We start from the raw sequence: 13,786 nt of genomic DNA, 5'->3' as shown, positions 1-13,786 counted from the left end.
CGACTATAATAGTTTCACCTGGGTTAACTCAATTGATTCAAAAATCGAGTTGCGAGTGATTTTGGGTGCTTATAAATCAACCAGAATAGTTGCACAAAGGTTTGCACAAGAGTGCTGAAGTCGGCTGGATGGAAATGGGGAGGGGGAATATATCCTCAAAGGCACAGGGAAGGATATCTTTCGGTGGGTGGGGGGGTTGCTGTGAATGATTTAAAATGCCTTCAAAAACATCTGGTCGAAAATACTAAACGTTGTGTGAATTTTGACAAACCGTCCGGCAGGAAAGGCGTGACACTTTGGGATTCGCAGGACGCCTAGGTTGTTGTAGTTGAAAGGTCACCAATGTAGGTCACTCTTTCTGCGCAAATACTGACCCGCAATTTAGGTTTTGTTGCTGGGCAATATAACGGCGTCAGAGCACGCTGAATAAACAGCAGGGCCCCTCTCAGAGTTAAAAACAAGGAAAGGGAGCACCTGATAAATTCAGTTACCATATCTTTTCGAATCCCCTCCGAATGGTTGGCACAGTGCTTGCGCTGAACTTTTATGCAAGAGATTCTCCTGCCACCCACACCGCGCTTCCTTCAGAGAACCGGTGAAAACAGACTCAGAAACATATACAAAGTGATCACTTTTATTTGCATTCGAAGACATTCACCATTTTCCAAGAACATATTAACATTGTCGTCTATATTCCATAATCTCCTCTTAAATACATTCTATTTATTCTTTTAAATACTTGCGGCACAAGTTTTGCAAACGGGCGAAATGATACCACGGAGGCTTCCTTCCAATATACATCACGGAATATACACAAGATCATTGAAACCTTCATAACCCCGATACTCCGTTAAAACAGAATATTGTTACGACATAAAAATGTGCAAAATAAATACTGCAAAAGTTATCGTCAGAATATTCCTGCAGTCACATCACTCAAGTTTTTTTTACCATTGCACCGCCAGTCCTTTCCAGCCGGTTTCATTTGACGCCTGGTTTTAAGCGGGAGAAGTGCAGCTTTGATGTGATGGGGTTTTGCTTGCTAGATGTATTTCTTGCTTTTACTGGCTTTGCGTCGCTTCTCTTTCATCTCTAAAACGGCGGGCGAGTGTTTGCTGTCGCAGCAAGTGCCACAGAGCCAGTCCCAGTGTGAGAAGAAAGGGGCAAAGTGATACTGCGGTTTCTGGTGGTGGGCATCGTGCTTCACAGTGCCGCCCCACAGCCCGAAAGGGATGATATTGTGGAGCGCCCAGGGGAAGTCATAGCCGCTGTGGTCATCCACTGAGATCCAGACGTTCAAGACCATGAAGGCAAACCCTGTCAGGCAATGACACTGCAGGAGGATAGGGTTTATGGTGGCCCAAAAGCCAAGGCTGATCAGTTCCCAGGCAGATAGATACTGCGTCGACCAGGAGAAGGGAGCCAAATATTCGTGATGGATGGCGTGGAAAGTGGTGTACAGCCAGCGCACCTTGTGGTGCATGACATGCCAGAAGTAATACTGGAAGTCGAAGAGAATTGTACAGCTCAGAATTCCTATAAGGAACTCGGAGAGCGGTGGAGCCTCTTCCAGAAGAGGCATCGGAGGTCTCCAGTACCACTGGCACACGGCTGCTGGGAAGATAAAAATAATGTGGTTGTAGCCGGTAAGCCACAGTGTCTTGAGGATGTTTGCCCACGTTACATGCTGCTCGGGGTGGATCCTGTACCTGTTGATGGCCGGGCATCTGGGAGCCAAGAGATCGAGCATCATGTAGAAAATGCAGGCGCCGAAATAGGTGGAGACCGAGATGATAACGGGAAAGAGAGGCGAGCGAAGGGCTTCCTGATGGTTGAAACGCAGGTAGTCCCACAGCGGCTGCAGCAAGGACTTGTCCCAGATGTACTGAGTAAAATTGGCATTCTGAATTACCCGTACGTATGGGTCGAAGACTCGGGTCGCATCTATGGAATACATCAGGGCAGGTTGCGCCAGAACTACGGCACAATCTTACCGCTGTTAATCTCCTACCCTACTCTAGGTTAACTTCGCAAAGTCCTGAAATGGACGTGAAGAAGTTTGGATAGATGCTTGACCCGTTAAACAGTGCTCGGCTTTGCTTGCACTTTAGCCCAGGTCTCTTTTCCCTCACTGTCTTCCTGACAGTTGAACTGAGGTTCAGCTCTGGAAGTGGAATCTCGCTGGCGTTGCTCCTGTATTTATTTGCGTGCGAGCCTTACGCCCACTGCAATGTGCCCAAGGTGCAGCCCCCTCTTGAAGACGCCCTAGAGCTCCGATTGGCCCTAGAAGGAGTCGAAACCCCGAAGGTCACATGGGGGAGGGAGGTGTTAAGAAAAACACACAGTAAAAAGTTGGTTAAATAATCGTTCAAGTACAAGTGTAACTCGAGCACAGAGCCTCGATGTTCATTCCAGTCATTGGCAGTTCAGCCGAGGGCAGTGCGGGTAAAGAAAGCAGCCAGCTCCAAACTGAACATCTTCCGCAGGATTCCGCCTTTTCCAAAACACCTGCTGCAAACCAGCGCAATTCTGCAACCAAGTCAATTTAATGGAAGTCCGACCTATAATAATTAAAAGCAAAAATATCATGATTTTCATTCGTTGCTCTCACAAGAAGTCGGATTTAGACCACCCCCCCCCCCCCCGCCACACGTTAGCCACAGACCGTGCACATGCAACGCCTACCGATGTTACAGAACTAAATCAAGAATTAAAGGTCTTTCACCTTCCAAACTATTAATTCTTGTTTGTCCCTGCTCACCCCTCACCCAGTTACACGGGCATATCGCAGACCGATAAAATCTCCAGTAAGGCTGAACATAGAGCCGTTAAGTTGCGGCAGCAAGTGTTAAAACAACTCTCGGCAAAGTTGACGCCAATTCAGTTTTGTTAATTTTTCATTGAAAATCCAGTGTGTGTTTGCGCAGGGAGAGATTTTTTTCCCCGGCTGCAAAATGCTCCATCTCGTGGTGAGTTGTGTGTTTACGGCTGGGTGAGGATGATCAGCACAAAGCCACTTCTCCCAAACTCAGAAGGACGGAGGATGCTGGATTAAAAACGGGAAAGATGGTTTATTTTCATAAATCAAAGCACGCCGTCTTAAAAATATCTATCAGCTTTGAAGCGTTGCTGCATTTACATACCAATTTGTTTTTCACCTCTAATAGCAATCAACACTGCACCTTAGCAAACAAAACCAACAGTATTAACCATCTGGTTAACTGGATCCATACAAATTGAGCATCTCCCCACCAATCTTCCTAGGTTCCTGGTGCGCAGCTCTAGTCGTTCCAGCTATGTGCGTGAGCGTAAAGTAAGGATTTAACTTGCCCCTCGCAAAATTTGGCACATCAGTTTTAAAACTACATAAAATATCCCTTCGGACTTCAAGAAATTTAATTTTACCTGTTAACTCATCCTTTTAGATTTCAATATCTGCACAGTTAGATTTCTTTCCTTTCCCATTTATTGAAAAGTTATATTTTAAGTTTTATTTTTGTCTGCACAACAGATTCCCTCAATATTTTCCTGCATTGCACTAAACCGTCCACGTTTCAGCCCCATCCTGGTTCTCCAGACTCCAGTATCTGCAGAATTCCTTGTGCCTCTGGTTAGTTAGGTTCCTTCTGTAACTAAAAACAGTTAATGTCCGAAATACTCAATGGGTCTGTGAAGAGAGAAACACATCCAAGATTTCAGGTCATTGACCATCAGATCCAGAACAGTGAGAAAGGGAGAAGGTTTTAAGTTGCAGAGAGGTGGAGGGGTGGACAGACCAGAGACAATGTCTATGATAAGGTGAGGACCAAGGTTGCCCTGGCAACCAACACTTTTAGTGCCTCAGTGAGGAAGAAACAAACAAGCACCTGTTGGAGAGTAGTGGCAGGAAATGGACCCACATAGCTGGGAGAGATACTGGAGGTCAGGATGGAAACTGGGTCACTGGAACTGTGAGGCAGCAGCACCATCTGCTGCGGCATTGCGTCACTCACATGTCCACCGTGGGGTATGTGCTGGTGGGAAGAGCTACTTCAGCTATTCCCACATCCCAGCTCTCAATCTGCACTCTTGTTAAGGATTTCTGCTTCCGTCACCTATTCTGGTGGTGGGTTCCATGTCACTCACCCTCTCTTTGGGTGAAAATTAACTCAACTTCCCCCTAATCCTTTTATCAATTACCTTAAATCCATGTCCCCTGTTTACTGATCTCTCTGTCAAGGGCAATCATCCTTTCCGATGCAGAGTCCTGATGCAGGGGTTTGACCTGAAATGTCATTTATTCCTTTCCTCCCACAGATGTTGCTTGAAGTGCTGAGTTCGGCCAGCAGATTCTTTGCTGATCCTTTCCTATTTACCCTGTGTACACTTCTCATAATTTTATTGATCTCAGTTAAATTTCCCCCATCTCCTTTGTTCTAAAGAAAATAACCCCTGCCATTCTTTCTTCATAACTAAAATTCTAAAGCCCTGAAGCATCTCTTATAAGAAGGTGTATGGTGCGTGGGCCTTCATTAGTCGGGGTATTTTCAAGAGCCACAAGGTAATGTTGCAGCTCTGTAGAACTCTGGTTAGACCACACTTGGAGTATTGTGTTCAGCTCTGATCACTTCATTATAGGAACGATGTGGAAGCTTTAGAGAGGGTGCAGAGGAGATTTACCAGGATGCTGCCTGGATTGGAGAGCATGTCTTATGAGGATAGGTTGAGTGAGCTAGGGCTTTAATCTTCGGAGAGAAGGAGGATGAGAGGTGACTTGATAGAGGTGTATAAAATTATAAGAGGCATAGGTCGAGCGGACAGTCAGAGACTTTTTCCCAGGGCAAAAATGGCTAAGACGAGGGGGCATAATTTTAAGGTGATTGGAGGAAGGTATAGGGGGATGTAGGGGTAAGTTTTTTACACAGACAGTGGTGGGTGCATGGAATACACTGCCGGCAGAGGTTGTAGGGTCAGGTATGTTAGGGACATTTAAGAGACTCTTAGATAGCTACATGAACGATAGAGAAATGGAGGGCTATGTGGGAGGGAAGGGTTAGGTAGATATTAGAGCAGGATAAAATGTCAGCACAACATCATGGGCCAAAGGGCCTGTACTGTGCTGTAATGTTCTATGTTCTATGTCTCCTCTGTGTCCTTCCTAGAATTTGATGTTTCAGCTGTGACCTAACTAGGGTTTTCTACAGTTCCAGGATGTGCACAGTATGCTATATACCTTATTTACCGCTGCATCTACCTTCAGGGAGCCATGGACATGGATGCCTCTGTTCCTCAGTGTTGAACAGTATCTTATATTCATCTTTTTTTCAATGCCTTGTTTGTTCTTCCTGAAGGTATTACCTCACAATTTTCCAGAATGAATTCCATTTATGTTTTTGACCATCTGACAAAAGCATCAATATCTTCTTGCAGTCTATAACTTTCTTCCTAACTACTTTCCTAACCTTGCACAGTCAACTTTGATAATCACCTGCAACCTTCTTAACCAAAGCACTTACATTTCCACCATGACATAATTTGCCAAGTCATTTATGTTGCATACTCTTCTGTGTCCTTCTGCTAAAGTCAGAATCAGAATCAGGTTCATTATCACTGACATATGTCATGAAATTTATTGTTTTGCGGCAGCAGTACAGTGCAAGACATAAAGACATAAAAATTACTATAAGTTGCAAAAATAAATAAGTGGTGCAAAAGAGGAATAATGAGGTAGTGTTCATGTGTTCATGGACCATTCAGAAATCTGATGGCAGAAGGAAAGAAGCTGTTCCTGAAACATTGAGTGTGGGTCTTCAGTCTCCTGTACCTCCTCCCCTATGGTAGTAATGTGAAGAGGGCATGTCCCGGGTGGTGAGGGTCCTTAATGATGGATGCCGCCTTCTTGATGCACCACCTCTTAAAGATGTCCTTTATGGCGGGGAGGGTTGTGCACGTGATGGAGCTGGCCGAGTCTATAACCCTCTACTGCCTCTTTCGATCCTGCGCGTTGGAGACTCGATACCAGGTGGTGATGCGACCAGTCAGAATGCTCTACACTGTAAATCTGTAGAAATTTGCAAGAGACTTTGGTGACATACCAAAACTCCTCAAATTCCTAATGAAGTAGAGCCACTGGCTTGCCTTCTTTGTGATTGCATCAGTGTGTTGGGCCCAAGATAGGCCATCTGAGATGTTGACACCCAGGAATTTGAAGCTGCTTATCCTTTCAATGAAGTCAATGACTTGATTCTCATTTTGGAGATTAACCAAGCAAAGTTCTATGTAATAAAGATACTCTAAAATCTTGCAACTAAAGGGAGGCACAATGGCACAGCTCCATGAACTTGAGTTCAACTTTGACCTCTGGTGTTGTCTGTGTGGAGTTTGCATGTTCTGCACACCCCCCCCCCCCCCATGACCATGTGGGTTTTCTTTGAGAATCCAGCTTCCTCCAACATCTCAAAGACGTACAGGTTGGTAGGTTAATTGGCCACTGTACATTGCCCTGATTGTGCAAGTGAGTTGGAGAAACTGGGGAGAGTTGATGGGAATGTGAGGAGAATAAAATGGGATTAGGATTAGAGTAAAATGGGTGTTTGATGGTTGGCATTGACTTGGTGACCAAAAGGCTGGTTTCCATGCTTAATGACTCCTTGTATGACTCTTAAAAACAAATCACCTGTATTCTCTTCCCTAAAAATATCTATTTTTAAGGCTTATTTAAAAAATGTAAACAGGACATATGGACCATATGGAATATGGACCTTATGGAAATATGGACCATATGTAAACAGGACAAACCCAGCCCTCTTTTTTCAATCCCATCCCAATCATTACAAGAAATCTCCCCCTCTGCCAAATGCAATAACAACTGCCACAAGGCTACAAGGTATTTTTGTGATAACTAACACGTTGTGATTCTTTTGACTGAACAGCAATCTTTTGATGTTGTGCCCAGGCATTTGTTGGAAGTGGGTGGTTAAGGCAGAAGCAGGTGAATATGTCTGGCTGGCAGAGCCGTGTTGAAGCCTACAATATGACTTTTCCTTTGGCAGTTGAACAACTTGGCTATTCTTACTGTACAACATCACACCCCAGTGGTAAAAGTTCATGGTGAGATTCTGGAAAATGTCCTATATCTCAGTTGCCAACCGAAGGTCTTGAAGATCAGGACCTCAAAACGAATGGTCTACCAGCCAGCAGTGATACTGTATATGCTTCTGAGACTTGAACTACCTACAGAAGGTGGGAGCGATACTACCAATGCAAAATCCCCCAAATCCTTTGGAAGAATAAACAAACCAATGTCAGGATCATTTCCTGGGCCAACATCATCAGCATTTATACCCCAAGCACAATCAGTCTGCCATGTTAGACAGGCTATGTTATTCCCATGCCTGACACTAGACTCCAAAAACAGACACTCAATTCTATGGGAAGAGATTACTAGGTGGACAGCAAAAAAGATTCAAAGATATTCTCAAAGCCTCCTTTCAAAAAATACAACAACCACATTGACTCCTAGGAATCTCTGGTTCATGATGGCTTAATGTGGAGAGGGAACATTTGAGATGACACTGTGAACTTCAATTTTATTTTTATTTTCTAATAACATAGGAGGCTGTTAAGCTCATTAAATATGTGGTGATTCTCAAAACATTCCCCTCAGTCCATTTCTCCATTATTTCCCTATAACATATTCTCTCTCACATGCCAGCAACTGCCCCACCCCCACCCCGCCCAAATTTCCTTCCTGTCACCAACAATAGGGGTAGCTTACAGTAACCTTCCAACCGGCATGATTTTAGGTTATGGGAAGAGACCGGAGCACCCAGAGGAAACCCATGGAGTCATAGGGAGAAGGTGCAAGTTCCACTTAGACAATACCAGAGGTCAGGATCGAACCAGGTTGCTGGAATTGTCAGGCAGCAACAGTAACTACTGAACCACTATGCCACTTACATGTTCACATGGGGAGCACACAGCAGCCCAGAATAAACAGACTCCTAAACTATTCACACACCTGTTGTTTCTCCTGCTCCATCTGTGGCCTCATCAGTCACTTCATAACCCACAGAACTGGAGTGGAAGTAAGTCATCCTTGATACCAAGGGACAGCCTATCAAGAAAAGTAATCTTTTTAAGTTTTGTTTTAAGTATTTCTATTGCTGCTTATATTGAGTTCTACTCAGTATATTTTTCCACAGTAAGTATGAATTTCTCAGCGGGAAGAATTTTATGATTTTTTTTATTCATTCGTGACTGTGGATGTCACAAGCAAAGTCAGTAATTATTGCCCCTGAAGTGAGCAGCTTGCTAGGCCACTGAGTTAAGTCTCAGCCACAGTGCTGTCGATCTGCAATGCATGTAGGCAAGACTAGGTGCAGCAACAGATTTCCTTCATTGAAAGTCATGGTTGGTCCAGATCAGTTTTAACAAGGATTAGGTGGTTTCTTGTGGTCACCATTACTGACTGCCTTCTTATCTCAGATATACTACATGAATTCCCCAGTTCTTATGGTGGGATTTCATCCCAGGATTCCAGATCCTTCTGAATTGCTCCACTGTGGTACCATTGCTCTAAGAGGACAAAGAGAAATAAACACAGAAGAGGTTAGATTGAAGGCCACGGAGTCAGGTATCTACAAAAGAATTGACATGGATGCTCATTCACCAAGGTATGGAGATTAAGGCACTCTTGCTTAAGGATTATCACAGTTTGACAAGGGTAAATAAGAAGGAGGGGAACTGGCAGCCTGTTATCAAACCAAATAAAGTGAAATAATATCCTTTGCTTCAGGGTAAACAAGCCCAGCCTCTCCAATCTCTCCCCATAACTAAAGTCCTCCAATCCAGCCAACTGGTGAAACCCCTCTGCACTCCCTCCAGAACAATCACATCCTTCCTATAGTGTGGTGACCAAAGCTGTACGCAATACTCCAAGTGCGACCTAACCAGTGTTTTGTAAAGTTGCAACATAACATCCCAACCCTTATATTCTATGCCCCAACCTATGTAGGCAAGCATGCCTTCTTCACCACCCTATCAACCTGTGTTGCCACTTTCAGGGAACCATGGACTTAGAACCCAGGTCTCTCTGTTCAAAAACATTCCTTAGTGCTCTACCATTTACTGTAAATGTCCTACCCCCTGTTTGATTTCCCTAAATGCATCACCTCACACATGTCATGATTAAATGCCAACTGCCAACACTCCGCCCAGCTTTCCAACTGATCTATACCTTGCTTTAGCCTTAGGCAACCTTCCTCGCTATCCACTTGCACTAGGTTATTTCAAAGAGATGCATGGGGCATGTTTGTTTCACTCAATTATAAAATACCACATTTTAGCACCAGAGGGAGCTATGGCAGCATAAATGACTATATTCTGCAATGAGCAAAGTACTTTAAGTTCATGGAAATATCTTTATACAGTATTTTCTTTCAAAATATATCCTGCCCTTTATATAAGTCAAAGATTTCATGGCTGAACTGTGCAGTAAAATCAAAGCTAATTGACTTGACAAAGACATGGTAAATGGAATATAAAGAGGAAAAATGTGAGGTTGTCCATAAATATAGAGTATTTTTCAAATGGTAACAGATAGGGCAATGTTGATGTGCTTGGCAGAAATCACCATGAAGGTGCAGCAAGCAGTTAGGAGGGCAAATGGTATGTTGATTTTAATTGCAAGAGGATTTTAGTCCAGGAGTAAAGACATTTTAATGAAGCTGTATCTGGCCTTGTTGAGACCTTACCGGAGTATTGCATATAATTTTGTCCCCTTACCAGCTTTGCATAGAGGTGTCTGTCAGGATTCACCAGATTCCATCTGGGGATGGTGGGTTCACTGTGGAAGAGATTGAGTGGACTAGGTCTGTACTCTGAAACAAAAATAGGAAATGCTGGAAACACAGTTATCAGGCAGAATATGTGGAAAGAGAAATGGAGCTAATGTTTCAGGTCAAAGAACCTTCATAAACTCTGGTTCTCTTTCTATAGATGCTACCTGATGTGCTAAGTGTTTCCAAGATTTCTTGTTTTCGATTTCTAGTACCTGTAGTTATGATTTTCATTTAGGTTTGCATCCTCTAGAGTTTAGAAAAATGAGAGAAGATCTCAATGAAGCTCGCAAAATTCTTACAGGGCTCGATAGGCTTCATGCAGGGAGGATATCTCCTGTCTGCTGAACCAGTGTCAGAATAAAGGTAGGCCATTTAGGAATGAGATGAGGAGAAATGTCTTCAAGTAATGGTGGTGAATCTTTAGAACTTTGTACCCTGCTGAGCTGTGGAAGTTCAGTCATTGAGCTCATTCAAAACAGAGATTGATAGTACTCTGGATATTAAGGGTATCAAAGGATGTGGGGATAGTGCAGGAAACTGACACTAACGTAGATCAACAGCTATAAGAACTAGGAGCAGAAGCAGGCATGAAGGTCTAGTTGGTCTGCTCCTGCTCCTAATTCTTAGTTCATAAATTCTCATGTAGGAGATAAAGAAATCTGATAGAAATGTAATAAAAATGTGTTTAATAATATTGTAAAATGCGATTTCCAGGTGAACATACATTAGAAGGTTTTCTGAATATTTCATGAGTATTTTCAAATAAATGTTGCAATATTTTTTATGCTTCTTATTTTTCTAAACTGCAGGCCTAATCTCCTCAATCTCTCCTCTCAGGAAACAGTCTAGTGAACCTTCACTGCCTTCTCACTGAGCAATTGCTCCTTCGCTGTTGGTCATTAAGGTTGAAGGTTTGGCATGTAGGCTAAATGATCTCCTAAGCAACAGATCAGATCAAAGATCCACTGTTGGAAAACTCTGTGTTTTTCCAACTCCACCTCTGGTTTACCCTCCCTCCACTTGCAACCATCTTCAGCCAAAAGTGCCAAGTGGATGACCCATGATGGCCATTTCCTTAGATTCCCATCATCTCAGAAGACGGTCTTCAGTCAATACTATTCACTTTGTGTGATATTAAGAAACAACTGAAAGCATTGGGTAGAATGAAGGCAATGGGACAAAATAACAAAAAGGCTGTATTACTGAAGGCTTGCACCTCCAGCCAAACTGCTATACCTGTACAAAACTGTCAACTTCCCAACAATACTGAATGTTGCTCAGATACATCCCATCCACAATAAAGGAAGACGTATCCAATTCAGTCAATTACACCAGAATCTCCAAGTCCTATACCACAATAACATAGAAATATATCACTGTTCCCTCATCAGCATTTGGTCAAAATCTTGTAGTTCCCTACCCAATAGCACCACCACTTCACAAGAACAGTTAAGGAGAGGCAAAAAATCCTGCCTTGCCAGAAATATCCACATCCTATATATGAATTAAGAGACAATGCAATAACTCAATGGATATTTTGGTATTGGTTTATTATTGTCACTTGCACTGAGCTACAGAGAAAAACTTGCCTTGCATACCGATCGTACAGGTCAATTCATTACACAGTGCAGTTATATTGAGTTAGTACAGAGTGCACTGATGTAGTACAGGTAAAAACAATAACAGTACAGAGTAAAGTGTCACAGCTACAGAGAAAGTGCAGTCCAATAAGGTGCAAGGTCACAACAAGGTAGATCGTGAGGTAATAGTCCATCTCATCGTATAAGGGAACTGTTCAATAGTCCATATCAACCTTTCTTTCCTAATAGAATTAAGGTTTGTGGGTTGAACTCACGTTTTAGGACATTGGTTCCAGGCCTCTAGACTACTAATATAATACAATAAAACCACTAAGCTAGAGCACCTCACTGCAGAGGACTGACAGGAATGGGCAGATGCAAGGGCAGTACATTAGGGACAGATAACACACAGGGCCACACTGCTGAAGAAGAATGATATGGTTCCATATCACTGAAAGGTTGAGGTCAACCTCAGTGATTGTCAATAAATGCTACTGGTGACTAATCAATGTGGGCACACTGTTGCGAGTTTGTCAGAAGGCAAATTGAAATGATGAAATAGAACATATTGACTTGGATGGTTCTGGAATCTTAGAGAGGAGAATGGGGGATGTGAGAGTAATGGGTGAGGACTCAGTGGTCAATGTTGGCTTACTAAGAAGCATGCAATTACAAAAACTGACCAGTTAGCAGCATCTGTGAAACATTAATTGTTTCTCTCTTCACAACTGCTGATTTTTCCCAGCATTGTCAATTTTTCCTACCTAAACTAATTATAATTTTCCTACCTAATTATAACGGCTCTTTCAATTATCAAGTCTCTCCAGTCCACATTTATCAACAGTATTCCTGGCTATGAGAGCACTTAATACCAACTGGCTTCCTGGGGTTACATTAGTGTGCAAGGATTCAGTACCCAGGCAGACATATGGAGAGTGTTCGCTTGGTCAATGTACTAAAAGACCAGTTGTTCAATTGTTTCTTCAAAGCTTCTGACTCCTACTTTTAGTGATCATCTCTGTGCTGGCTGACCTAAATGAGCTCCCATTATCACAACGTTAAAGTTCTCATCCTTTTCATGTCTCCCAATCTGTGCCCGTAACCTCCTCCAGCACTATAATCTCTGTGCTAACTCTTGTGTATCCTGATGCTAATCAGTGGATACTGTCTGCTGTAGGTGCCCTAGGCTCTGGAGTGTCCGCTTTATCTCCTTTAAGAGGAATCTTAAAAACCCTTCTTTGATTAAGCCTCTCCTTCCCAGTTTCATTGTCAAGCTGTGTTGGGTAACTCCCCTGTGAAGCACCCTGGGACATTTTACTATGCTACAGGTGCTTCATGACTGCAACTATTGCATGTACCTGCCGAGCTGTGGGTCAGAGAGAAAAGGGAGCCTTGGAGAGGAAATGGGGACGGTGTTTAATTAACAGGCTATTTTAGAATACATTATATCTTTGAACAATTCTATGTCCCAGAGGGGGACAGAAAGGAAGGAAAAAAGTACATCCAACAAGGGGATTAAGACACCTGCTGCAGGAGCCGGTAGGAACAATAACAAACACCGATCCCTTCGCAGTAGATTGGGAAAAAGCATTTTAAAAGCATGAATTATTTCATGAAAGAATATCGTGAATGGATAGATTATTAGTAATACTAAAGTGGGACTCGATTTTATAAATTCGGTTAAAGGGCGCTGTCTGGTTCCTGTTCACAAAGGGTGGCCGACCCCCGATGGAGAACAGCTCACCTGAACACACTGTCTGCACAGAGACGGGAACTAACCGCAGGTGACCCTCACGGGTGACATCCCTGAATGCGACGAATAAGCGAGCACTTCATTCAGCACCTTGGGAGGGCTGTTGTTGTTCTTTCTGTATCCCGCCGGCCGAACTTTTAATCCTATTATTGGTTGATGCACTGATCGAATAGGTGTGTTTAAAATATTTCAGCTATAAATTCAGCCGAGAATTACCAGCTAGTCCACTGCCTATCACCCGCTTGATTCTTGTTGCCTTTCCTACAGAAGGTAATCATGCCCTTGTTTAGTTTTCTGGTTTATTCAGCTGTTCTCATCTAATGTGTGTCTATGGATTATTTTTAGGGGAATAATTTTCTGGTCGAAGTTACTGATTGAGTGGCAGTGCGTTCATGTTTCGCGTCTATTATTACTGCTAGTAATCATACATACTGGGGCTGTGGATGGTATTCTGTTGCCACCACTGGATTTAACCCAGCGATAACGGGACAATTTTGGGTGGTAACCAGCTCTTAAGTAAATACCATTTAGCCGGATCACTTTGCATCTGTATCCTGCTTGTTGGAGGCAGAGAGAGGGAGAAAGCTGTGCTGTACTTAGGTTTGGACTTTGCCTTGTTCCTCAGACCTCAG

The 13,786-nt window shown here is 43.2% G+C and overlaps 1 protein-coding gene across 1 annotated transcript; it reads right to left on the bottom strand.

The window, feature by feature from the left end:
- Nucleotides 1–620: 620 nt before the first annotated feature.
- Nucleotides 621–2,874, bottom strand: ch25hl2 (cholesterol 25-hydroxylase like 2). Its single transcript, XM_052020115.1, has 2 exons — nucleotides 2,726–2,874; nucleotides 621–2,561 (listed from the first exon to the last, which is right to left on the bottom strand). Exon 2 carries the CDS (start codon nucleotides 1,955–1,957, stop codon nucleotides 1,043–1,045), a length of 915 nt encoding a protein of 304 aa, XP_051876075.1. The 5' UTR covers nucleotides 1,958–2,561; nucleotides 2,726–2,874; the 3' UTR covers nucleotides 621–1,042.
- Between the last annotated feature and the right edge of the window lie 10,912 nt (nucleotides 2,875–13,786).

Source organism: Pristis pectinata, chromosome 7 (genome assembly GCF_009764475.1).
Source record: "Pristis pectinata isolate sPriPec2 chromosome 7, sPriPec2.1.pri, whole genome shotgun sequence".
NCBI classification, from domain to species: Eukaryota; Metazoa; Chordata; class Chondrichthyes; order Rhinopristiformes; family Pristidae; genus Pristis; species Pristis pectinata.
The sequence above is the reverse complement of the archived record's forward strand: the minus strand, read 5'-3'. Positions and strand labels throughout refer to the sequence as shown.